Source organism: Penicillium argentinense (assembly GCF_028826775.1).
Source record: "Penicillium argentinense strain IBT 30761 chromosome Unknown utg000009l_segment0_segment0, whole genome shotgun sequence".
NCBI lineage: Eukaryota > Fungi > Ascomycota > Eurotiomycetes > Eurotiales > Aspergillaceae > Penicillium > Penicillium argentinense.
Window position 1 is genome coordinate 3,270,161 of NW_026622668.1, and position 23,660 is coordinate 3,293,820.

General features: G+C 52.5%; 10 protein-coding genes across 10 annotated transcripts; 5 read left to right on the forward strand and 5 right to left on the reverse strand.

Moving 5' to 3' along the window:
• Positions 1 to 285: 285 nt before the first annotated feature.
• On the reverse strand, positions 286 to 1,777 carry N7532_008806 (FAD-binding oxidoreductase; the record flags this gene model as incomplete). The annotated part of the gene is made up of 2 exons (XM_056621298.1): positions 286 to 560; positions 640 to 1,777. The coding sequence occupies 2 exons, from the start codon at positions 1,775 to 1,777 to the stop codon at positions 286 to 288; spliced, it is 1,413 nt and encodes a 470-aa protein (XP_056472104.1).
• Positions 1,778 to 2,093: 316 nt separating this feature from the next.
• Positions 2,094 to 2,987, reverse strand: N7532_008807 (UbiA family prenyltransferase; the record flags this gene model as incomplete). Its single annotated transcript, XM_056621299.1, has 1 exon — positions 2,094 to 2,987. One exon carries the CDS (start codon positions 2,985 to 2,987, stop codon positions 2,094 to 2,096), a length of 894 nt encoding a protein of 297 aa, XP_056472105.1.
• Positions 2,988 to 3,312: 325 nt separating this feature from the next.
• N7532_008808 (cytochrome P450) lies at positions 3,313 to 5,196 on the forward strand (the record flags this gene model as incomplete). Its single annotated transcript, XM_056621300.1, has 6 exons — positions 3,313 to 3,670; positions 3,718 to 3,900; positions 3,963 to 4,312; positions 4,367 to 4,775; positions 4,825 to 4,926; positions 5,006 to 5,196. The coding sequence occupies 6 exons, from the start codon at positions 3,313 to 3,315 to the stop codon at positions 5,194 to 5,196; spliced, it is 1,593 nt and encodes a 530-aa protein (XP_056472106.1).
• Positions 5,197 to 6,057: 861 nt separating this feature from the next.
• N7532_008809 (SDR family oxidoreductase) lies at positions 6,058 to 7,186 on the reverse strand (the record flags this gene model as incomplete). The annotated part of the gene is made up of 4 exons (XM_056621301.1): positions 6,058 to 6,233; positions 6,324 to 6,606; positions 6,678 to 6,962; positions 7,067 to 7,186. The coding sequence occupies 4 exons, from the start codon at positions 7,184 to 7,186 to the stop codon at positions 6,058 to 6,060; spliced, it is 864 nt and encodes a 287-aa protein (XP_056472107.1).
• A 436-nt stretch (positions 7,187 to 7,622) lies between these two features.
• N7532_008810 (uncharacterized protein) lies at positions 7,623 to 8,910 on the forward strand (the record flags this gene model as incomplete). The annotated part of the gene is made up of 4 exons (XM_056621302.1): positions 7,623 to 7,772; positions 7,832 to 7,936; positions 8,004 to 8,380; positions 8,445 to 8,910. The coding sequence occupies 4 exons, from the start codon at positions 7,623 to 7,625 to the stop codon at positions 8,908 to 8,910; spliced, it is 1,098 nt and encodes a 365-aa protein (XP_056472108.1).
• Positions 8,911 to 10,521: 1,611 nt separating this feature from the next.
• Positions 10,522 to 10,722, forward strand: N7532_008811 (uncharacterized protein; the record flags this gene model as incomplete). Its single annotated transcript, XM_056621303.1, has 1 exon — positions 10,522 to 10,722. The coding sequence occupies one exon, from the start codon at positions 10,522 to 10,524 to the stop codon at positions 10,720 to 10,722; it is 201 nt and encodes a 66-aa protein (XP_056472109.1).
• Positions 10,723 to 11,717: 995 nt separating this feature from the next.
• Positions 11,718 to 13,351, forward strand: faeB-2 (putative feruloyl esterase; the record flags this gene model as incomplete). The annotated part of the gene is made up of 2 exons (XM_056621304.1): positions 11,718 to 12,054; positions 12,108 to 13,351. The coding sequence occupies 2 exons, from the start codon at positions 11,718 to 11,720 to the stop codon at positions 13,349 to 13,351; spliced, it is 1,581 nt and encodes a 526-aa protein (XP_056472110.1).
• A 1,131-nt stretch (positions 13,352 to 14,482) lies between these two features.
• abr2 (laccase abr2) lies at positions 14,483 to 16,532 on the reverse strand (the record flags this gene model as incomplete). The annotated part of the gene is made up of 6 exons (XM_056621305.1): positions 14,483 to 15,548; positions 15,600 to 15,722; positions 15,782 to 15,952; positions 16,005 to 16,175; positions 16,230 to 16,285; positions 16,341 to 16,532. 6 exons carry the CDS (start codon positions 16,530 to 16,532, stop codon positions 14,483 to 14,485), a joined length of 1,779 nt encoding a protein of 592 aa, XP_056472111.1.
• Positions 16,533 to 16,916: 384 nt separating this feature from the next.
• Positions 16,917 to 18,628, reverse strand: N7532_008814 (GMC family oxidoreductase; the record flags this gene model as incomplete). Its single annotated transcript, XM_056621306.1, has 2 exons — positions 16,917 to 18,326; positions 18,407 to 18,628. The coding sequence occupies 2 exons, from the start codon at positions 18,626 to 18,628 to the stop codon at positions 16,917 to 16,919; spliced, it is 1,632 nt and encodes a 543-aa protein (XP_056472112.1).
• A 1,266-nt stretch (positions 18,629 to 19,894) lies between these two features.
• Positions 19,895 to 21,582, forward strand: N7532_008815 (uncharacterized protein; the record flags this gene model as incomplete). Its single annotated transcript, XM_056621307.1, has 2 exons — positions 19,895 to 20,072; positions 20,144 to 21,582. The coding sequence occupies 2 exons, from the start codon at positions 19,895 to 19,897 to the stop codon at positions 21,580 to 21,582; spliced, it is 1,617 nt and encodes a 538-aa protein (XP_056472113.1).
• Positions 21,583 to 23,660: the final 2,078 nt, after the last annotated feature.

The window sequence follows — 23,660 nt, forward strand, 5'->3', positions numbered from 1 at the left end:
CCGTCCGAGCATAGAAGATGTGATGCGGATCATACTTCTTCTTCACAGCCTCGAGCGCAGCATAATTTTCTCCGTAAAACGCACTTTTCCAATTCGGCTGCTTCCAGTCAGCTTCATTGAGATACGCACCGCTGTCGGGACTGAGCGTAGTTAACTGTGGGATGAGGACGTCGGTCATGAGAGATTGCCCGTGAATATCGACTGCTCGGCTGGTGTAGTTGTATGTTCTACTTTAATTAGCATCAACGTACTCCGGGAAACCTGGGACAAGTAACTCGGAGATACCTACGTTCCCAGAACGAATGAAATAGCAGCGTCGCGCCAGACAGGGTTGACTGCATTCCGTGGCGTCGCAGCGCGGGAGACGTTCAGCGATACGCCCGATATGACAACTCCTTCATCTGCAATGCCCTGCAAAACGGATATTAAAGCCGGAATTTTCGAGTCGATGACGGAGCGCGGCATCAATCGGCCACCAATCTGGGCTTCGGTAATGTTGCTGTGTGGGTTCATGGCTGCATAGCTATCCCAGAACGTATCAAATTGTTCAATATGATACGCTGCATGAGCGTTAGTTAGCTTGCAACCCTGCAGGACGAAATGCATTATACGAAAATAGCAAGTGCAGAAGCGACGTACTATACGTGATATTGTGCTGGTCTAGAAGGGCCAACGTCGAGGCCAGCCCAGCCTGCAACTGCTGCAGACTGCCACCGGGGAAGGCAATGGGGGTAAGCATAAAACTAGACCCGGCGACTGCCCAGATGGCAACGGCACCTGCATCCACCAGCGGCTGAATGTCAACGATGAATGTCTGCACGACCTCCCAGAACACCGCTGGGTCCACGTCCGTTCCGCTAAAGGTCAAGTTGGCCGAAGAGGTGATCAGTTCTGCATGAGCCTTGACTGTGGCGCTTAAGACCACAGCATAGGTGCCACCTCCACCTCCCGTGATTGCCCAGTGCAAATCCGAATTCTCCGTTGGCGATGCCCTGCGAAGCTTTCCATCTGCTGTCACCACCTCCCACTCCAGCACCTGGTCGGCTCCCAGGCCGAATTGCGAGGCTAGCTGGCCATGACCCCCCGCCTGCGAGTAGCCTCCGGCCACTCCAACGCTCTCGCAGTTGCCAGACACAACGACTTTATTATGCGCATGCGCTGCAGCCATCGCCTCATATCCCTGTATACCCGCACCTAACCGTAAAGCCGAGCCGTTGTAGGAAGGCGACGTGTACTGCAGATGCTGTGTATCTTTGAGGTTATGCATCCACAACGCCACAGCCCCGGGGGCCGTCGACTTGCCCAAATAATCATGGCCTGTGTTGCGGATGACCAGGCGGATATTATGCTTGCGGGTAAATCGCAGAGTCGCTTGGACATCTTCTGGACCGCTCACATTCACAGCATACGGCTGCAACGAGCCAATTTCACAGGACCGATGTGGAAGGAACGGGTCGCAGGAGAAATTGGCAAACCAAGAGGCCATGGGCGACGAGCTACTCTCGTAATGGGTGGTGGGATACGCCCAGTTGTCGAGCAGGTCGGCGCAGCCCTGCGCATCGTAGGCCGCGAATGCACCAGAGGTATGACACACGCTGCCAATTGGGACTGTGGAAATCAATTTGCCGCCGAGGGTTGCGTTGAAGTCGGACCACTGCTGCACGGTGGGCCAGCAAGGCTCGCCGGGGAAGCATCGGCAGGAGGGGCGGGTCGCCTTAAAGCCGGCGTGTACGATTGGCAGTGCCAGGGGGAGGAAAAGGAGACCCTGGAGGTGCATAATGGCAGAGAGAGGGAGGGAGGATGCAAAATGCAGCGATGCAGCGGAGGCAATGCAAGACTCGGAACGTTGGCGGAAGGAGAAGCGGCTATGTACAGGGCGCTCTTGCCTCTCTATATACCCCTCTCCGTCGAGGGTCCCTCCACACCCCTCGCCTTCCTGAAAGAACAAAGTCATCAATACGATCGCACTGGCAACGGGGCTGTTCCTGAATCCGACGTCCGCTTAGAAGACGATGCGATTCGCCCCGTGGCCGCCAGCCAGCAGCGCCGAGCGACGCTGAAACAAAGAACAACGGCATACCCCCGTCGCTTTTTCACCGGCCAGCCATCCACGGCGTGAGATAGACCAGCCCCTGCCACAAGCACCACCATCTCCACGCGGCGGCGTCGTTAGTCCCCTGCAACACGTGGAAGCCCACCCACAGCCCGCCGCCCATAGGCAGCACATACCCCGCCAGCCTGCAGCGCCAGACCAGCGGACAGGCGATGCTCCAGACAAGCACGCATCCCGCAATCCACCATCGCGAAAAGGTCTCCCCTAGTACCAGTGGGACCGTCCGGCGTCCACGGGTCCGGTCACCGGGCTGATCCTTGAGATCCTGCACTTGCATCGTCGTCAGGATAATCCCGCTCATCATCCCCAGCCAGCGGTATCCATGTTCCGAGAGGTGGTGGCCAGGTCCGACGGCGATCAGCAGCGAGCTGGAGAGATACAGCCAGTATCCTAGGGCAATGATCACGTCACGGATAATCTCGTCGCCGCCGCGCAAATCGTTGTAGGCCCAGGTAGTGAGGAGGATCAGCGCACTCTGATGACCGACGCCGAGGACTGCGCTGATGGCCACGGCTGCGGGGATGGCCACCAGCATCCAACGCCGCATTTCTTCCGCGCTGATGAGCTTCGAAGGCAGCGGCCGCCAAGGTTTGTTGGTCTCATCCTCGCGTCGAGCTTCAGGCAGCCGTTGATTGGCGAGGTCGAACACGAACACATTGGCCCAATTGAACAGCATGACCCGCGGCAGCGCCTGCAGAAGTAGCTCTGCAACGCTGAGCGCATCGGGACGGTCGGTCAGACGGGGGGCCGCGAGAGCTGCAAGTATCCCGAAGCTCGAGTTGGGAAGCACAAAAGTGGGCACGTTACTCTCTGTGAACTGCCAAATGAGGCGCGGCACTCTCATCCACCGCCAGATTCCCGGAATGGTCGCCATCTCCACTGAGGCTGCGTGGTAAGTCTATCCGCGGGTAGGTACGGTCAATAGGCGTGTTGGGGCGGTAGCAACACCCAAACGGGGAGGCAATGAGCTTGCGCTTGCACGTTCGAGAGACATGTCTCGACAACGGGAGCTGGCCTTTTATATTGCTGTTATAACCTTGACCTAATGGTTTGGTTTCTTCAGGTACCATCAGGTAGCTTGTACACCCTCCCTACCTGGTTCGGAGCCATTTATTCCTTTCACCCGTGAGGCTCAAAGTATAGGCAGAGGGGCCGTCACCCTCTCTTCTCAAACTTCTACTCGGATGCAGCACGCAGCAATGGGCCCCTTTACTTACTCGGCGATGGGAGTCGCCCTGGGTCTGGCGCTTCACCATGGATTGCTTATTCATGGAGAATGGCATATCCGGGCACCTGATCTTCTCATATATCACGTTGTGTGCTTCGCATCTCTTCTAACCCTGCTCGAGTCTGCACCCTCGATGATTCTGGGGTACATCGCCTCCCTCTTCTCCAGCATCATCGTTTACCGCGTCTTCTTCCATCGCCTCAGGCAATTCCCAGGACCAAAGTTGGCTTGTGTCACCAAGCTATGGCACGCCTGGCACGCCCGGCATCGGCAGAACTACCTCGTATTGGGGAAGCTACATGAAACATACGGAGACTTCATCCGGACCGGTAAGTCTGGAACTTGTCCATTTCACATCAATTCTAATATGTCTCAGGCCCGAGCGAGGTCACAGTCTATCATCCTGATGTTTTTATGGCTATTGATGGGCCCCAGGGGAATTGTGTCAAGTCAGACTGGTATGATTTGCTGCATCCGAAACAGTCACTCGTGACAGCGCGGAAAAAGGAGGTTCATGCTGGACGTCGTCGGCAATGGAATCGAGGATTCACAAGTCAAGGTAAGTCATCGCTCGCGCATATATCTCAGGTGAGGAGTGCTGACCCTTGCCATATATTTTAGCGCTGGATCAATATCAAGACCGCATCTTGCCTCTTCTCGACGAGCTCGATGGCTGCATCGAGGCGGACATTGCTGCTGGTCGCCCAAGCAATGCAAGAAACCTCTTCTTCTGGCTAGGATTTGATCGCATGGGCGACTTTATCTTCAGTCGAACCTTTAATATGCTTTCTCGACAGGAATGGCATCACATTATTCTTCTCCTTCAACGGGCTCTATCCCTACTAGGCCCACTGAGCCCTGTGCCCTGGCTCATCCACATTGCATTCAAGCTTCTTCCACGAATATGGATTTTGAATGACTGGTTCCGGATGGTAGCTTGGTGTGAATCGCAGATGGTCAATCGACTAAAGGTTCGTGTTGCGTTCTGAGACCTTTCAACCCCCTTACTTACCCACCACGCGTAGACGCACGCGGACACCGGCAAAGCCCGAGATGTCGCCCATTACCTCCTTGAAGATGTAAAGGAGGACTACCAACAGTTCCCTTGGCTCACAGGCGACGGCATCCTTGCAATTGTTGCGGGAAGCGAACCAACAGCCGCCGTTCTCACCGGCTTATTCTATGAATTAGCCAAACACCCCGAACACGCAGAAGAGATTCTCCGCGAAATCAGCTGCATCGATATCCACGACTCTCGAGCCCTCGCGCAAAGATGCCCGCACTTAGAAGCAGTGATCCTCGAGGCCCTGCGTCTATACCCAGCCCTTCCCACAGGAGGAAACCGCAAAACACTGGAAAACGGGGTTGTCATTGGCGGAAGATATATCCCACCCGATACGACAATCGTCGCTCCCAGATTCTGCATCTCCCGTCGTAAGTCAACCGACATAGGGGCATGAACAAATACTTAAAGAGTTTCCAGGCGAAGACTGCTTCGAGAAAGCCCTCGAATTCATCCCGGAACGATGGTACAAGCACCCCGAGATGGTGTGGAACAAGGCCGCCTTCGCCCCTTTCGGAACAGGTAAGCATAAGCATAGCAACCCCCTCGTAGCACCTAGCCATGCAAAAAATGGAAACAATGTCCTCAATGACGTCTGCAGGCCACCACAGCTGTCTCGGCCGAGCCCTAGCAATGAACGACATGCGGCTCACCACCGCCCGACTAATCCAGAAATACACCTTCACCTTTCCCGCCGGCGAGAACGGCGATTCCGTTTGGAAGGACTTGAAGGACCAGTTTACGTCGAATCCCGGTTGTTTACGGTTGGTTTTTGAACGGCGACAGGCGTAAGATTAATCTGTGCGGGATTGTACCACCCGGCTTGCCCCTCACGGGTCCGAGGTGCAGGGGTGGGAAGGGCTTCGTTTGGTTTGCTCTGTGGTGACAGTGTAAGCAAGCAATGGGCTTTGTAGCTAGTACAAGGAATAGGAATGCTATTGTGTCCTGCGGGCGTGCAGGATAAGCACTTTCATCTTCTCAAACCCCTTCATCTCAGATGATTCAGTCGCAGCTTGGCCATCTCAGGCAAACGGCAGAATACCCGAGCTGCGGACCAATTTGAAAGTTGGCAGGGAAGCACTGCAAACGCCGGTCAGTCCAGATGGAAATAAAATAAAAATAACACTCGGCTGATCCACGGGCGCTGTGGGGCCGCATAAGCTCGAGATATTCTGGAGTCGAGTGACTCACTCAGTACATAGCTCAGGTTGGTTCAAGATGTTTATTTTCGGCACGAGCGTATACACTAAAGCCACATTGCAGTCGAACGTGCAAACCACAACACTCGCATGAGGCAAAGACCTGATTCTGTACGACCTCATGAGGGGATACCGCTGCGATGTAACCCTGCACTTCCACCAGTTTGCCTGCATGGGGCGAAAAGCAGAACCAAAAGCTGACTGCATGGTGGCGGGTTGATCAACGTCGGAGCTTATCCTGTTTATGATTCTTCAGGTGGAGGGTCGGATGTGCCTAGGGTGTGGACTTTTGTCGAGTGGGAGCAAGGGGGTGAGGATTTAGAAAACACGGTCGAGGAAAAACATGTCCATTCAAAAGTGTTTGCTTACAGACTAGTAAACTTGATGAATACGCGTGGCACTGGAATCTTGCCATCGGAGCGAAGAATACGAAATTGGCCACTGTGGTAATACTCTAGATGGGGCTAAACGGCCACCCATACACGCCCGCGTGCAAGAGTTGACCCGACTGAATCTCATTGGCCTTAGCTTTGAGCTCGTCAACATCCCAGTTTGCCCAAACATTGCGACCGTTCAAGAATGCGGCTTCGGGGCTGGTGAGCCAAACGGTGAAGTCGGCGGGGAGGTCATCTATGCACTAAAATTAGTTCGGCCCGCTCACATACTCGACGGAATTGCGGATCATAGCTTGATAAAGAAGAGCTGTTGTAGATCACTTACCCGAATCGAGAGGCAGTTTGTTCGGATCCGCCCCAGACTCGCGGAGGATTTTCGTATTGACCATCCCCGGGTGCAAGGCCGCGGCAAAGACATTCGGATTCTCTGCCGCGATGTATTCCATCACCTTGACCAGTGATAGTTTGGAGCTAATATAGGCCGACATACCCTTTGTAGTTTGCACGGGGAGGACCACGGCAGCAGTAATGCCGATGATGGCGGCGTGAGTCGGGTTCGCAGTAGGGAGGAAGACATTGGTGGAAACCATGGTGCCCTTGACATTGGTCTATCCCATCGTTAGCACATGAACCTATGCTTTCGCGATAACACTAAACATAAACCAAATTCGAGACTCACCTCAAAACACTGCCACCACTCCTGAACAGATGACTCGCGCACCGGAGTGGGCTTTGCGATGTACCCAGCCGCGAGGACCATCACATCCCACGTCCCCACTGCGGCCGCTATCTCTGCCAAGGCCTTCTCGTCGGTCACATCGGCGGGGCGAACAGAAGTACTCGTCTGGCTGCTCAACAGGCTTTGGGTCTCTCGTAGCGAAGCCTCGTTGCGACCGATCAAAATGATTTCGCTGGCGCCTGCCCGTGCGAAGGCATGGGCGATGGCGCGGCCGATTCCACTGCCCTGAGAGAAGTTAGTTGGTGATTAGGAGTACCAGTGTAGTAGGAATCGATCGATATCGTGGACCAAAGAAAGAAATTAGGGTTGGATGGGTACGATCGACTTACGGCGCCAGTAATGACCACTCTCTTGCCCGCACAGCTCAGCTCTGGGCGCGAGACATCGATCGAGGCGTACGAGGAGCTATGCCAGGTGCGAGTCAACGACGGTAGCGGGGGTCGAGTCATGATGTGATTCCGTAGTTGAAGGTACTCGGGAGTGGAGAAGTGAAGGTGAGGATAGACTTCAAGGAACAACGGAAAGTGGGCGTGGGGAAGAGCCGCGGAAGAGGAGAAAGTCGCGTCGCGTCGCATTTGTTTCCTCCTCCGTCCTATCCAAAAGCACCGCACTCCAGTACTGGAAGCTCAGGCGTGCCAGTCAACCTCCCAGCATGAACTCCCTGTCAAGCGACGTACCAATCGCCGGGTTCTGGTCGGTTGCATGTCCCGAACTGCAATGCAGGGTGTCACACTAGTCAGCGCGGATCGCTGCGACCAGGGTCAAGTCGGCCAGCCCTGCTGCTTATTTCAAGCATGCGGAATGTCCCTCGTCCTGGATCCAGATCCAACTTGAACCTCCAGCATCTCCTGTTCCCATGCTGGTATCCCACGGGCACTCGAGGAAATGGCCATCAGTCCAGCAGGCGTCCGGCTATCAATATGGATGGCCGTGTTTACGCTCGTTACCACCGGCGTGATCGCCATGCGAGTCTGGGCCCTCCATTTAACACGCAAGAGCCTCCATCTCGCCGACTACCTCGTCATCGTCGCCTATGTCAGTACCTGAACCAGAACCAGCAGACCCTTATCCCTTGCGGAACTAAACCAGTCTAGATCAGCACCGTCGCCATGGTCGGCCTCAACTACTGGGCGATTATCAACGGGCTAGGTGCGCATACCAAGACTCTCTCTGAAAGTGAACTCCACGTGCAACTCAAGGTATGATTGTCAATCTACCTGCCGATCCATCCCCACGTCGACACTGATTGATAATAATCCGTCCCAGATGATCGTCGGCGTTAGTATGACCTGGCTAGTCGGCACGGTGTGCTGTAAACTGTCCATTCTCGCCCTGTACACGACTCTCTTCCGTACTTTTCGCCCTATCCGCATTCTTGTCTGGGTGGTGAGCGGAATGGTGACTGCCTACTTTATCGCGTTCGTCCCGGTCTTCCTTACGCAGTGCCATCCCATTTCGTATCAGTGGCACCCGGTGCCGGGTGGCTCCTGTCGAGATTTGGAGGTTCAGGAAATTGCGTCCATTTCTATGAACATCGTTTTGGATTCAATGATCGCCTTACTACCCCTCCCTGCAATCTGGCGACTGCGCATGCCAATCCAGAACAAAATCACCATCGGAATTATGTTCGGAATGGGCCTCTTGTAAGTCCCTTCCTTGTCTTCCTCTACTATTTCATATTTGTCCCCTATTAATAATGGAACCTAGCGTCGTCGCGGTAATGGTATGGCGCCTAATTCTAACCCTCGACCCGGCAACAGCTGCCGACTTCGTAAAAGGCCTCTACATAATCGGCCTCGTCAGCCTCCTCGAACTCTGGCTCAGCATGATCGTCGTCAGTCTCCCGGCCCTCGCCCCACTCTTCCGCCACTACATCGAGCCTCTTTACGCCAACAAACAGCCGCGGGCGGGCCGATTGCACGAAGCGGAACATACGATCGGGAGTGACCCGCCGCGCAAGAGGACGGGAGAATCTCTCTATTCGGATATTGAGATGGGGAGGAGCTATTACTCTGCGCATGTGAAGACGGGGGTGAGTTCGTCGCAGAGTGAAGGGGAGGATACGGTTGGTCTTGTCAGGAATATGCAGCCTAATGCAATTGAGATGAGGAGAGAAGTTGTTGTTCGGGAGGGGGAGGGTGGAAGTAGGTCTGATCCGAAGAGTCAGGTCTAGTCTTTTTGGTGATGCCCATTATATTCGCGATGCATTTGTATCAGAGAGTTTGCAGATACTTGAATTCCCTTTCAGAGCTTGGGAAATAGAAACCTCATTGCATGATCTTGTTATCAGTGGGCACTCGATACATTCAGTTTGTGTAATGTGAATACTTTCTCTTCCAATTATACGCAGTGTACTTGGAAGTACATTTTCATCAAAGAGCTTGTAGATACTTGACCACTCCCCATTTCAGCACTTCGAAATTGAATCCGAGCACCGTTATTTTTTAAAATTCTATTTTCCAACTTCCACTCGGTACATTGTCAACTGTCAAGTCATCAGACCACCACCCCTCGCTGACCGTTCAAGTATCTGCTAGCTCTTCGGCTTGAATGTCCAAGCTCTTCGAGTCTACAAATGAACCCTCTGCTCTCTGGGCGAGAATTATTCTATCCTGATCCCATTCATTTTACATAGCGCATCACACTCTCGAATAGTTATCTACACAGCTGATTACGTATACTAATGTAGGTGACCGGGTAAATGACTAGGTAGCTGACCGGCAAGAGATAGGTGACTGAGCAATAAACCTGACAGTTACCAAGACCATAGTCGACGGGATATTCGCCGTCAAGTCTGGCACCATGTTTGATCAAGTTTCTAGCTCTGTCACACTATTGTCTCTGAGCGAAGCCACGACCGCCCGGGAGGGGGAGGGTAAGGATGGAAACGTCAATCTCCTTGATAATCTATTAGGCTTCTGAAAGCTAGACACCTTTCTCCCCGTCAGCGACTTTTCGTGAACTTTTGTATTATGCGGCTTGTCTGGCCAAATGTCAAATTGCGGTCTCCCAAAACAGTCCTTGCCAGATAGAGGTCAGCCCGCCGCTCGTTCACCGATTATGGAAACCTCGCACTTACCCGTATTGACAACGCCGTACTCGGTCGACGGTTGCTCATTGGAGATGGCATCCGCGCCTGCCTCAGCGAGCACCGGGTTTTTTACTCTTCGCTTTCTCAAGGCGACTGTTTTCCTTTTCCTTTTCTTCCTCGCTTGTTGCGCAATTTTTTGACGCCGATATTTGAAATTCGACATGAATCCGTGAGTTTACCAAATCAATTGCAGCCGTACAGCTTGTTGACCGGGATAGCACACCCCCAATGGCGAATAACTCCGACCCCTCGTAAATTCATGAAACAGAAACAGACTCCACCCCTACCAGCACCACTTCCCATTCCTGTTCTCCTACTAGTCCTGTTTCGTCATCAGCTGAGAAATCCTCATCCCATCGAGGCGCGGGGCTGCTAGCTCTGGATCTAGTTCCGCAGCCGTTGAGCCACCGATTCATAGACTTCACCGAATTCTCGACATGCTCGACAGCGCCGTTAAAAAAAAAAAAAAAAAAAAAAACCCGGTTCTGACTTGCAGACCAAGGTTGATAGCCGCGGAGGTGTCGAGATTGAAGGCGTTCTTGACAGGTTGGAGGAGAGAGCACGACAAGTACGACTCCTACGACTCGAAGACTATGCTGGCCACGTTTGCAAAGCCATTCGAATCGCCGCACGCTTAACCGGCCATTCTGCCAACAGCGTCGTCATCTGGCATCAGGCCTCTCTGCCGAAAACATGTTCGCCAGGAACGCTCGGCACCAGGCGAGCTTACGAGCGTGCATTCAGCGCCTCGCCGATGATGAGGTCGATATCGATGAAGTGAATGCTCCGGAGGCAATTGCCGTAGCCCGGAATCAGGTCTGCTACACCGTCTCCAAAAGGACCGACAGATCTCGAGAGGGAATCTATGGAGGACTTGGAGCGCCTGGTGCATGAATCCGACACAACGGCGGTACAAACTAACGGATACGGCGGATCGTCAATTGAGCTTTCCTTTCTTCCTTGGTCTAATCTATCTCCAATCTAACTGCCATCTATCCCCAGCGAAGAGCTCGCACCTTACCGTGGTGCTGAGGTTCAGTAGTCCATTACGGACATAGTCAAGACGAGCTCACCACGTAATTAATGGCAACGCAATCCTAATCAGTTCCATATATTCCGGCTTCTACTATATGAGATCCCTCAAGTAAAAACTCAAATCAGATAGCCGTTGCCTGCTGTCTGCACCCAATAGTATCAAAATCTCCGCATCGTGCGTGGAAGTGCTCGCCCCATGACGTGTCGCAACCTCCGATGGTAACAGTGAAACCAAATCTGGCTCCCCCATGCAGGGGAACTGCTGTCAATACAGGTATCAGATTGTTTTCATTTAACCTAGGTAGACAGAAACCAATGACAGCCCGTGATAACAGCCAAATGCCGAGCTCAACAGCCATTTAAGAGTGGCTGAAAAAGCGCCCCCGCATTTGTGGAGACCCCGGATTCATCAAACGCATTGAAGGGCACTACTCGCGCAATATCCGCGATCCATCGCGGTTTCCCCTTGGGCCTTCCTTCCACCCCACTTGACTCCATCAGAAATGCTGCGTAATTCTCCGGCCAATTCTTCATCTCGATTCATCCCGCTGCCTCCCTCAAGGCCCAATTCGCCCTCGTCGAGCCCCTTCCCAGGCTCCACCCCCGTCGGGATATCTTCGGCTATTCCCTGTTTCGGGCGACGATCGACCCTTGAAACCAGCGGGAGATGATCTCTCCGTTACTGCCGATTCTCGGTAAGATGCCCTCCCGATGGACAACGCGCACCACGATGGGGTCACTCAGGGGGAGGGGACCGAGGTGGATCAAGCTGTACTTAAGGTACGGGCACACCCATCGATAATCGATTCGCGTACCTGTTGATACCTATGCGCCTGACGGTCAATTGTTTCCACATGACTCGATTTAGTGCTCTTTCACTCTTGGCGCTGGGCTCGCTGGCTCTCGCTAACCAGGATGCCTTTGGGACCAAGTGTGTGCAGTTCGGTGACAAGATTGATATCCCCGATGTGAAGGTCAACTTCGCCGAGTATGTGTCAGGGGGCACGAATCTTTCTCTGCCTGACAATGCACCTTCGTGTGGCGCGTCTTCTCAATCTGTGACGGCGGACGTGTGCCGTATCGCGATGGCTGTGGCGACTTCCAATGGCAGCGAGATCACATTGGAGGCTTGGTTCCCTCGCGACTACAAGGGCCGGTTCTTGAGTACCGGCAACGGCGGCCTATCGGGATGTGAGTGATTCAGTTCGACATATCTTTGCCTGGCCGTGCTAACTTCCTGGCAGGTATTCAATATTACGATATGGCGTATACCTCGCAACTGGGCTTCGCGACTGTCGGTGCCAATAATGGTCACAACGGCACCTCGGGCAAGCCATTCTACAAGCACCCCGAAGTCGTCGAAGACTTTGCCTATCGCTCCGTTCACACCGGTGTCGTCATTGGCAAAGAGCTCACCAAGCAATTCTATGACGAGGGATTCAACAAGAGCTACTACCTTGGATGCTCCACAGGTGGTCGCCAGGGATGGAAATCTGTCCAGAAGTACCCCAATGACTTCGACGGCGTGGTGGCCGGTGCTCCCGCAATCAACTTCATCGGCCTTCTTTCATGGAGCGCGCATTTCTACCCCATCACGGGCTCACCCTCATCAAAGACATTCCTCACCACCGCGGAGTGGTCCCTCGTTCACGACGAGATCATCCGTCAATGCGACGATATGGATGGCGCGAAGGATGGCATTATCGAAGATACCGATCTCTGCCACCCAATTCTCGAGACTATGATCTGCAGTTCGAGTACCAAGAACAAGTCAAGCTGTCTCTCGCCGGAGCAGGTGAATACAGCCCAGCAAATTCTTTCCCCTCTGTACGGCAGCAACGGCACCATGCTCTACCCGCGCATGCAACCCGGCTCCGAGAACCTCGCCGCTCCCATCATGTACTCCGGCAGTCCATTCCCATACAGCACAGACTGGTTTAAGTACGTCGTCTACAACAATCCGAAATGGAATGGGAAGAGCTGGACCATCAAGGATGCTGCCGCCGCCCTCGCCCAGAACCCGTACAACATCCAAACATTCGAGGGCGACATCTCCCCCTTCCAGAAGGCTGGTGGAAAAGTCCTTCACTACCACGGTATGCAGGACCAGCTCATTAGCTCCGACGACTCAAAGTGGTACTACTCACATGTCTCGAAAACGATGGACATGGCACCCTCCGACCTCGACGACTTCTACCGCTTCTTCGCTATCAGTGGCATGGGTCACTGCGGCGGTGGAGATGGTGCCTATGGTATTGGTCAGGGCACTGATACTTACGCCGGTAGCGACCCCCAGGACAATGTTCTCATGGCTATGGTCCAGTGGGTTGAGAAGGGTGTGGCGCCTGATACTGTTCGTGGCGCCAAGTTCTCCAACGGCCCTGGGTCAAAGATCGAGTATCACCGCAAGCACTGCCGTTACCCTCGGCGCAATGTTTATAAGGGGCCGGGCAACTACACTGATGAGAATGCCTGGCAATGTGTTTGAATGACCCTACTAGCTTGACTTATAAGATGCAATAAATTTATAACGAACACTTTTCAGAATTTACCCATAGCGGTATTCTTGGCGTTGTTTTCATCGTCAGCGACATTTTAAAGCTTTTTAGATAGCTCAAATTTGATTTTCGTGGATAATCATAGGAGCAATAGGAGCCAGGAAAAATAGAGTGTTTATCCGTTCATCATAACTATGAATCCGAGGTTTGAGCTTTATTTGCACTTTACCTTCACTTCGTCTCGCCTCTTTACAGATCCTACCCCTCATCCAAGTGCAACCAAGCTCTTCTCCAAATACAAGTCCAAGGTTTATCTTCAACTCTTCCAACATCTCCAGACATCACCACTTCTCTGCACATCATTCATCTTCAACTACAAACCCAAGGTTCGAGCTTGACTTTCACGTTTCTTTGACTTTACCTTCACTTCATCCTTGGCCTTCCCTTCGCCTTTACCTTGCCTTCACCTTTTCGACTTTTTTCTCACTCCGGTACAGCATCGACCACATCTCATCAGAAACTTCGCCTTCGCCTTTTCAACACTTTTCTCTCTTCTCTACAGCATCGACCTCATCCCTCATCAGAAAGTCTATTTCGGCCAGACAAAGCAAGAGCCTACACATACGAGATCGAATTGGCTGAGGGCCAACCATCGGAATAGTTGCAAGTTGGCCATAAGTGGAATGGCTTTGGGGTAGTAGATTGCTAATTCTGTTGTTAGTATGAGGGTTTTGGTTAATATGTAGTAAAATAGAAGGAGCTCACAAATATGGGTTTTTCTGGGATAGGTGTAGCCTCAGTCGGAATAATAGTACGTGGTGGCGGGTGCAAATTGTCATTACGGAGGCCAGGGGTCCCGGTGTAAGTACTATGTTGCTCCTCTCGCTCCTCACACTCCCACCGCTGCACGACCTCGTAGCTGATACAATTGTAGGATTTTGTGTAAATCTGAGGATTAGGACAGAACAAGGGATATCGTTTTCGATATTTCACACTGCAACATTTAGAACCGTATACCGATCCTGAGCAGCTACATAGATTGTGTCAACATATAGAACACACTATTAACTAGTTACTTATATCCGATCATTACCAATAACTTGACTTCATCCACGGTTGTCTCAAGAGTGAAAGAAGGACTCTCCCACATGCTCAGCACCCTCCGGCCAAGCATCCACACCATCCAGCAGCACAAGACCCATCCCCGAAGACAAATGCGTCTCCATATGGCAGTGCAGAAGGAAAGCACCTGGATTCACGACATGGTACCGGATTGCAATCCAGGCCTCTCCAGCAGGTGATGTCAGAAAGGTATCTCGATAGATAGGGGTTTCAAGGAAGCTTTCTGGCGACTCAGCCGCCGCCTCCTGCAGCGAATTCCACGCGAACTTGCCCTGGCCAGCGCCCATCAAGAAAGCCTTATTTGAATGCTTGTGTATCGGGTGTGGAGGCTGAAGCTTCGTCGGCTCCGGGATGACGAGCTGAAAAACGATGTCCACCCAGGTATTGTTTTTTGTCTCGATTTTCAGCGCCGACTCGAGACCAGGTGCTTTCCGATCGAACAATGCCGGCTCCATCGCAGCAAGGTTTGCCGGCAGGAAAGCGGTACCGTCCAGAGTCCATTCCCAGGATGAATTGATGCGTCCGAGCTGAAGGAGGTGGAAGTCGTCGGCTTCCATTGCTGGCAAGACTGCGGGATAAGGCGGGAGGTGAGTGGTATTGAGCGGGATTACGGATGCTGTTGTGTTGACACCGCCGTAGTCAATGTATGGTACTGACTCGCGTTGATTGTTCTCGCCACCTTCGTAGTTTAGCGTGGCGAAGCCAGAAATAACTTGGTTTCCGTTGCCGGCAACCCGCATTGTATAGACACCAGGCTCTCGGTCGAGCTTGACCATTACCGAGTATCGTTCCCCGCTGTAGATCGGAACTTGGTGGGCCAGCTGTGGCTCGATGTAGTGGCCGTCCACTTCGTATACGTACATCGGATGCTCGTCGATGGATACTGTGAGGGCCTTGAGGCTGGCTGCGCTGATGAAGTTGAAACTGGCCCACTTTGTGTCGGGATTGACTTGAAAAGTGGCGTTCGCGCCTTGGCTAGGGATGCAGCCCGAGTTCAGGCCACCCGGGAGCTTTTCGGGGTGATGTGGCCAGGTGCCTTGCAATACGTCCATGAAAGGGTCGCATCTAAAAATGCTTATTAGCCAAGTTTTGAATGAATTGGTAGTCTTCACCCACCCTTTGTCTGTCAGCGGTTCAGTGACGACTGCCCTGATCTGTGGTGGCTGTAGAGCTGTAAGCTCTTCTGGGTCTTTGCAATAGACTGATCCTCCACCGTTGATCAGAATACTATCGGAGCAACTACCATAACGGCGATGTTAGCTAATTTTTTTCTTGACATGATCATCATGATAACTCACAAAATGTCGTAGCCCGTCTCCATCAAGGCATGCATGTATGCGTCGGATGTCAAATGGTCCCAGTCTGATAGCATGACGAGATTGGCATTTTTCTCTGCCTCTTTCATGGCCTCAATATCGGCTTCATCGTTAGAAATCATCGAGAATGGTGAGTCTCGATCACTCGACGGTCTGGCTAGTGTTAGAGAATGCTCGGATGAGGGTGAACCTCGAGCAGACTTACCGGATTTGGATTGCACCGTACAACCCGTCCATTATTCTATCCTTATCGTGTGAGTGATACCAATATGTACCCGGCTGCGTCGCCGTCCATTTGTAAGTGTATGTTTGGCCCGGCAGGATAGCCCATTGTGATAACCCAGACACGCCATCAGCCCAAGGCGTTCCTTTTTGTCTTGATGAAAAGGTTAGGCCGCGGTTTTCCATCACAGGGAAGAGATTATCTTACTCAATTCCATGGAAATGCACTGACGAGTTGAACGGGAGGTGATTGGTCACGGCTATCTTCTCCAATTAGTACCTTGGAGTAGCATCGTATAGAAGAACGCTCGATACACACTGAGACTTCATCACCCTCATCCATGATCAACGCCGGCCCAGGAAAGGCATCATTGACAAAGATCATGTCGCGTTCCACGCCATTGGGCGCGCCTTTCTTCCAGGTAAGGTCCAGTTCGAATTTCAGATGCGCGGCGCGTGTCAAGGCAGCCAGCTCCAGCGTCGCCAGGAGCAGCATTTTGAGCGGTGCCATGTCGTCTCGGGCGCTGGCTCCGTGTTGTGGGGGATTGTCGGTGAGTTTAATTATGTGTTGGAGACGCGTGGTTCTCCTGTCTTTTTATTGCAGGTTGCTCCTACATACCTGCCAAGTTTCATAACAGCGCCTGGGTGAATTGCACATTCCTTTTGCTCAAAATGGGTTAGGTTCATTTTTTTTCAACAGGGAAGAATTCAATAAAGCAGGACTGCGATATTTTGATCGTGCTGGGTCTCGAACACTGGCTGTCGCCGTGTTTGTCCTGATTAGGCAATGTTTGTTGGGTCATCATTCTCACCAAGCATTGAATTTGTGACTACCTAACGAGAATTAGAAATGCTTTCAGCATTTCGAGACATCGCATAATCACGGAAAAATCTTCTAAGCATCCCGAATTAAGTCAGCCGCCCGCTCAGCGACCGCATACACCGTTGCCATAGGGTTAGCATGCGAGATGAGCGGGATGATACTGGCATCGACGACGCGCAAATTCTCCGTCCCATAAACTCTCAGATCCTGATTCACCACACCATCAGCAGAGCGAGGCAGCATCGCAGCAGTTCCGCAAAGATGATGCGTGGATAGCGCATGTGCCTTAAGACCAGCCTTGATTGAAACGAGATCGGTCGGCACAGCGCCCAACTCCAGGAATTCGTTCAAAGGCGACGAGGAAAGCATCTGGTAGAAGTTGCGCACGTTTCGCGCCAGGATCTCAATGTCGAGCTCATGGCTGAAGAAACCTGCGTCGGCAACAGGTGTCACTTTGAAGCCCTTTTCGGCGGCGTGTAAGCTTCCTCGGGAAAAAGGGAAACTATTTATGACTCCTGCGATAGCTAGCTCCGGGGATCTAGCGATGAGAAAAACTGTCGCTGAGGACTCTTTTGGACTCTGGATTATTGACCGGATTACTTTCTCGGATGGGCGGTCGGATTCTGCGTAGGCTGAGAGAAGCTCTTCTTGCTCGCTCGGATCGATCCTTGTGAATCCCAGACACTTGAATCCAGGGGCCATTCCTTTAATCTTCGGGTTAGACTTGATGTGGACAGGTAGAATGCTCATGAGGTGGTTCTGCAGGGTATTGCCCAGGTTCGGTTGGTCAATCCGAACAGGAACCCCCAAGCGCTCAAGTCTTGCAGGATCGCCTATGCCGGAGTATTCGAGGATAGTGGGAGTATGGAACGCGCCCGCGGCCAAGATGACTTCTTTTCGTGCCTTGACAATCTTCACGCCTCCGTCTTGCTCAACGCGAACACCGGTTGCTACCAGATTCGACTGCGAATTAAACAAGATCTCGTGGACGGTCGTCTCCGTAACGATATTGACATTCGAGCGCGACGCTATGATCGCACCGTACTGACTGTCGGCGCTACTCCGGAGACCAGTCTTTGGATCAATGGCAGCAGAGTAAGGACGGGCGCCGACGATACTGTCTTCTGCGAGAATATCTGTGTCATTGAAGCCGTATCCTTTGGCTTTGAATGCATCGCTCCAGGCGTTGACAAGTGCTATTCCCGCTTTGTCTGCAAAAGCCGGATAGCTCACTTGGATCGGCCCATGGGCTGGATCGCGCTGGTTCTCGTTGATATCAGGCAGCTCCTCTGGTGCCGTCACCGTGTAGCATCTTTGCAGGTACGGGCGAAGGGTCTCCCAGGTCCATTTATCGTTCCCGAGCTTCGCCCAGGCGTCGATGCCCGCAGGTGATGGAGGAACAAAGCCCGACCCGTTGATCGCAGAGGTGCCGCCCAGTAATTTTCCTGCAGGGTGATCTTGCGGGCGTCCACCCAGGCCGGTCTGCGAATAATGTTTGTCAGCACTGTCCTCGATGTCGGGAGTCGGCAGTATGTATGCTTGTTGGGAGCAAAAGAACTAACCTGAGGAGTGATCTTCATCTTCCAGTCCAACTCTGAACCACACAAGCCATGCCAGGCACCCGGGTCGCGGACTCGGGGGTCTTGTGTGCAGTCCGCTCCAGCCTCCAGGACTGTGACGGCGACATTCGCGTCTTCTGAGAGCCGGCAGGCGACGACTAGACCTGCTGTTCCGCCTCCGACAATAATATAGTCGGTTTCTGCAGGGAGATCGTGGGAGGCCATCGTGATGGGAATGAGCGATGGAGGGGTGAAAATGAGACTGGGGTGGGGTGGCAGCTTTCAGGAGCAACAATGGGGGCCTTTTTCAGCAGTCAGCAACCTAGCACATCACCACCGTTTGTTTGCTCATATTCCCTGATATCCGTCAGACCCGAAACCAGACCTTGCAACTCGAAAGCGACAGGGCTGTGGGCTGACAGCATCCTGAACGAATACTACTCTCTGTTAGATGGTGGTTCGGTAGCGCCTTCCCGAGGTTACGGTACTAGTAATATACTTTAGCAGTTCCGTTACTACATCAGCAAGGCAGTCTTGCCTGCGAAGTCATGCAGCTAGCGTCTCTCGAGTTCGTGATTTATTTCCACGGCGAGGTGATGATTATCTAGAGAATTTCACATGTCCAGGGGCTTACTTCCCCACTGACTCGGATTCTTTAACCAGAACGTTGTTGATTCGGTGGAATGCTCGTGCAAGGGCAATGTTTGTGATCGACTGATAGAGTTCGATGGGACCCGCCGACGCCGCTTGGCAGAAACGGGGTTTCTTCATTTCCATTGTTCAAGCCGGTATGCGTCCTGCTAGTGCAACGCCACAGCCTGTCCAAATCACTCAAAGAAAGCTTTACATTACGAAAGAAGAGGCTTGGTTTCAGTTTCTACGCCCCGCGCAATCCTATCGGAGCTTGTTTAATGATTAGAAATACTGACGGCCGTTGACAAAAATAGTCCGACCGAGTCAGCCACGTCCTTCAACGTCACGAATAGTGATTCCTTTTTCATCAATCAATTTAGGATAATCGAAAACAGTTAATAAGTTAATCAAATTACATGATCCAGATACAGGGTAATAGCATAAGATAATAATTGTACCATTGTGACATTACATTCGATGGAACACTCACTATCTCAAGCTGCGGCGCATAGGATGAATGTCTCAAAAATATATATAGTGAGAGGTCATGTGATGGTTGTGATGTTGCGTGGTGCTTGCTGCACCGGTCTAACCGACTTGTCAATTTTTGATTTGTACTCGAGATTGAACTTTCCGTTGCTTTAATATGATAACCCATTAGACGAAAAGCTCGTGTTGTTTGGTCTACCTGAGTGATAGAGTGCGAGTGGTAAGCATCGCTCCGAACGCCGAGTCGGAGCTCCGTCTCCGCACAGCTTCTCCGCACAAGGCTGGCCCTTCCGTCTTCGCACTCCCCTCGCCATTCACCACCACCTGCAACGTGAAGACAAAAGGGATATATCACTCCCAATTGTGGTCATGTCAACCGACGAGACGTCGCGAATCCTCCCGTCGGAGCAGACTCCGTTGCTGCGCGATGACCCCGCCAATGCGGGCCCGCCCGAGGGTCAGGAACCGGTGGCCGAGGAGCCCAGCACGCAGGAACTGTTGGTGATTCTGTGCAGTATCTGGCTGGGTGTCTTCCTCGCAGCACTCGGTATGGACTCATCTCGAGATGCAATTTATCGACAAAACCCCTGAGTGATTGCTAATCTCGAACTCCTGCAGATACCACGATCGTGGCGACGCTGTCGGGCCCCATCTCCTCCTCCTTCAATTCCTTTTCGCTGCTCTCGTGGCTGGCTACCTCTTACCTCATCTCGAACGCTGCCTGCCAGCCGCTAAGCGGAAGATTGACCGATATCTACTCGCGTCGCTGGGGATTGGTCCTCTCTAATGTCTTCTTTGCGGTCGGGAACCTGATCTGCGGTTTGGCAAACACCCAGTGGGCCATCATTCTCGGCCGTGTCGTCGCAGGTATGGGGGGCGGTGGCCTTTTGGTGATCTCAACCTTTGTGACGTCCGACCTGGTTCCTCTTCGGAAGCGAGGAATCTGGCAGGGCGTTGGAAACATTTGCTATGGCGCCGGTGGTGGATTGGGTGGTGTGTTCGGCGGCTGGATCAATGATACCCTGGGCTGGCGCTGGGCCTTTTTGATTCAGGTCCCGTTCCTAGTCGTTTCTGGCATCCTGGTTGCGTGGAAGGTCAACATCCCGGTCAAGGAGACGGACAAGGCTCGGATTAAGCGTGTGGACTTCCTCGGTGCCATCACCCTGGTCGTCACGATGGTGACTCTTTTGCTGGGACTGAACACTGGTGGTAATCAACTGCCCTGGACACACCCCATAGTGCTCACTTCCTTGCCCTTGTCTGCAGCGTTCCTCGGGCTGTTCATCTACATCGAGGCCAAGGTCGCGACCGAGCCCATCATCCCGGTCAGGCTGCTGCTCGATCGGACCGTGGCATCGGCTTGCCTGACGAATTGGTTCACGACGATGACGGTCTTTGGTCTTTTGTTCTACCTGCCCTTGTACTTCCAGGTGCAAGGCATGTCGGCTACGGCGGCGGGGGTGCGCTTGATCCCCCAGGCGATCGGTACTTCTATTGGATCGCTGGCCTGCGGGTTTATCATGCGGGCCAAGGGACGGTACATGATCCTGAGCCATCTCGCCATGACCCTCCTGGTGACCGCGGGCGCGTTGATCTGCACCTTGACACTAACCACACCTGCATGGCTCCCGTTCCTCTACTTCTTCCTCATGGGAGCAGCATATGGCAGCATCTTGACCATCACGCTGGTGGCGCTGATCTCGGCCGTGGACCATGAGCACCATGCGGTGGTGACCTCCGCCTCGTACGCCTTCCGCAGCACCGGAAGTACGATCGGCATCACGGTGGCCTCGGCGGTGTTCCAGAACACCCTCAAGACTGGGCTCTGGTCCCGCTTTGGCGGCCGGGAGCATGCTGCAGAGCTGATCGCCCGACTCCGCGATAGCCTGGACGAGATCCGCAAGCTCCCTCCGGATTGGATCCCTGGCACCCTGGATGCATATATGATTTCTCTGCGTGCGGTTTTCCTGGCCCTCTTGGGTGTGACGGTGTTGGGGGCATTGACTAGTCTCGCGATGCGTGAGCACAAGCTGCATAACAACCTGTCCCGGCGTTGAACAATTCCCCAGTATAACATGAGCTGTGTATACCCCTTTCGGATCAAAATCTTCGCAGATATAGAGTACACCGCTGCTTAGCCTAGCATTTCATAGTACTATACAGTTCCAGTACTAGTTCTACTGAATGATCTCCCTTCTATAGTTAACGTAATCCACTAGCGAGTGAGACACACGGGCCCGTGAGACAGAAAACCAGCTACTATAATTTCAACCCAATTTATTAAACCAACAACGCCATTGATTTCAAATTTCTATCTATTAGACCTATCAGGGCATTGCGTTCTTTTATGCCCTATTTGATGACAGTCGCTGCATCGCGGGGGTGCGCGTGTAATTGGCTGGGAAGCTGACGCAGCTGGTTCCGCCGGGGCAGTATTAGGAGCTTCATGAGCCTGGTTCATCGACTCCCTGGCTTCTTGGCCCGTAAAACCCTCCGTATGAGCTACGCGCTTAGTCGTTCTGTTGCGTTTTCGCTTTTGTGTCTCGTTTTCAGCCCGTAAATCGCGGACTTCCTTTAGAAGGATTGCATTAGAATGCAACGATTGCTGATAGCCCTTGAGGAGCTGATCAATAGCTTTATTCGTAGGCGTCGGAGGGCTTTGCGAACGTTTCTTAAGCAGTGCCTTGATTGAAGAGCCCTGTCGATTCAATTGTTTGAGATTTGCCGGCGTTTTAGGGCTCCACGCGCTCGATTGGCTCCCTGGTCGACTACCTGAGGGGGTAGGTGTCTGAAGTTGAACATCAAGCTTTGAAATGACCTGATCGGGATCATATGGTACTAAACCAGCTGCGACGAATGCATTTTGAATAGTCTCTGGTTTAAAGGCCTCTTTGCGAGCTTGTGGGAATGCTGCAAGGAAATCACTTGTCGATATGGTTGACCCCCAACCGTGCTTTGCGCTCAATCAAGCTCCCATACGCGCGCCTTAGGGGGGCAAAACAGCCTATATCCAAAGGCTGTAGTAGATGAGACGAATGCGGAGGCATGCAGATTGGAATAATATCATTTTGCTCGCACAATCGATCAAAACGGGGGGTCAAATGACTGCCATGGCCATCGAGAACTAGTAGTCGATATTTACCCCTAGTACGACTAGTAGTCGCAGGGATAAATAGCTTTTCTAGCCATCGAAGCCCAATTTCGTCTGTAGTCCAGCCATTCTCACTGATTTCGATTCTCCAATTGTCGGGTAGGTCATCAAACCATGCATATTGTTGGTACTTTGACGATTTGAAGATAATGCATGGTGGGAGTATAAAGCCCGTTGAATTCACACATTCAATCGATGTGACCCATTCGCGATTCCCTGGCTGTAGAACTGACCTCCGACCATAGTATTCAGCTCTTGTAATGACTTTCGCAGTGGCTATAAGCCCCATTGCGAAGCCAGTTTCATCAAAATTGTAGATATCCTCAGGTTGGATACCATTCTCATCGATCGTGCGTCGTACAAGGTCGAACCATGGTTTAATAACCCTTGGATCTTCGCATTTGCCCTCTCATAATTATATCGACGAGAATACCGCGATTTGAGCTCATCATAGCGCTCTGTATATCTGTAAACCCAATTGACTCCAACAGTCTGACTACCACGCTCTGCTAGTAGAATATTGGCCATATCCCTTACCATACAAGGCCGGGGAGCTGATCCACGTGTATCCATAGAGAGTATCCACCGTAGGAGCGATTCCTCTTCAGTTGGAGTCAATTTATAATTGCTGGCGCGGGTTTCCGACCGATGAAGTTTGCCATTGTATCGGCGATGGAGAGTTGCGGTAGGTACTTGAAATCGGCGCGCAGCTTCGCGAATTGATCGAAATTCTTCGTTCTGAAAGGCTTGTATTGCGAGCTGGATCCTACCTTCTTGGTTGATAGAATTTTGAGGAATTTGACTGCGAATTGGGGGCATAGTGGGTAGTTGAAATGAGGAGGTTGACGCGCTGGGGCGCGACCGCGGTTTCTGTCTCACGCGCCCGTGTGTCTCACTTGCTAGTGGATTACGTTAGTTACTTACTCGAAATAGACTTAGTCACCCGTTGACCGCCTGGTGCTGCCCAATCCCGCGAGTGCATCG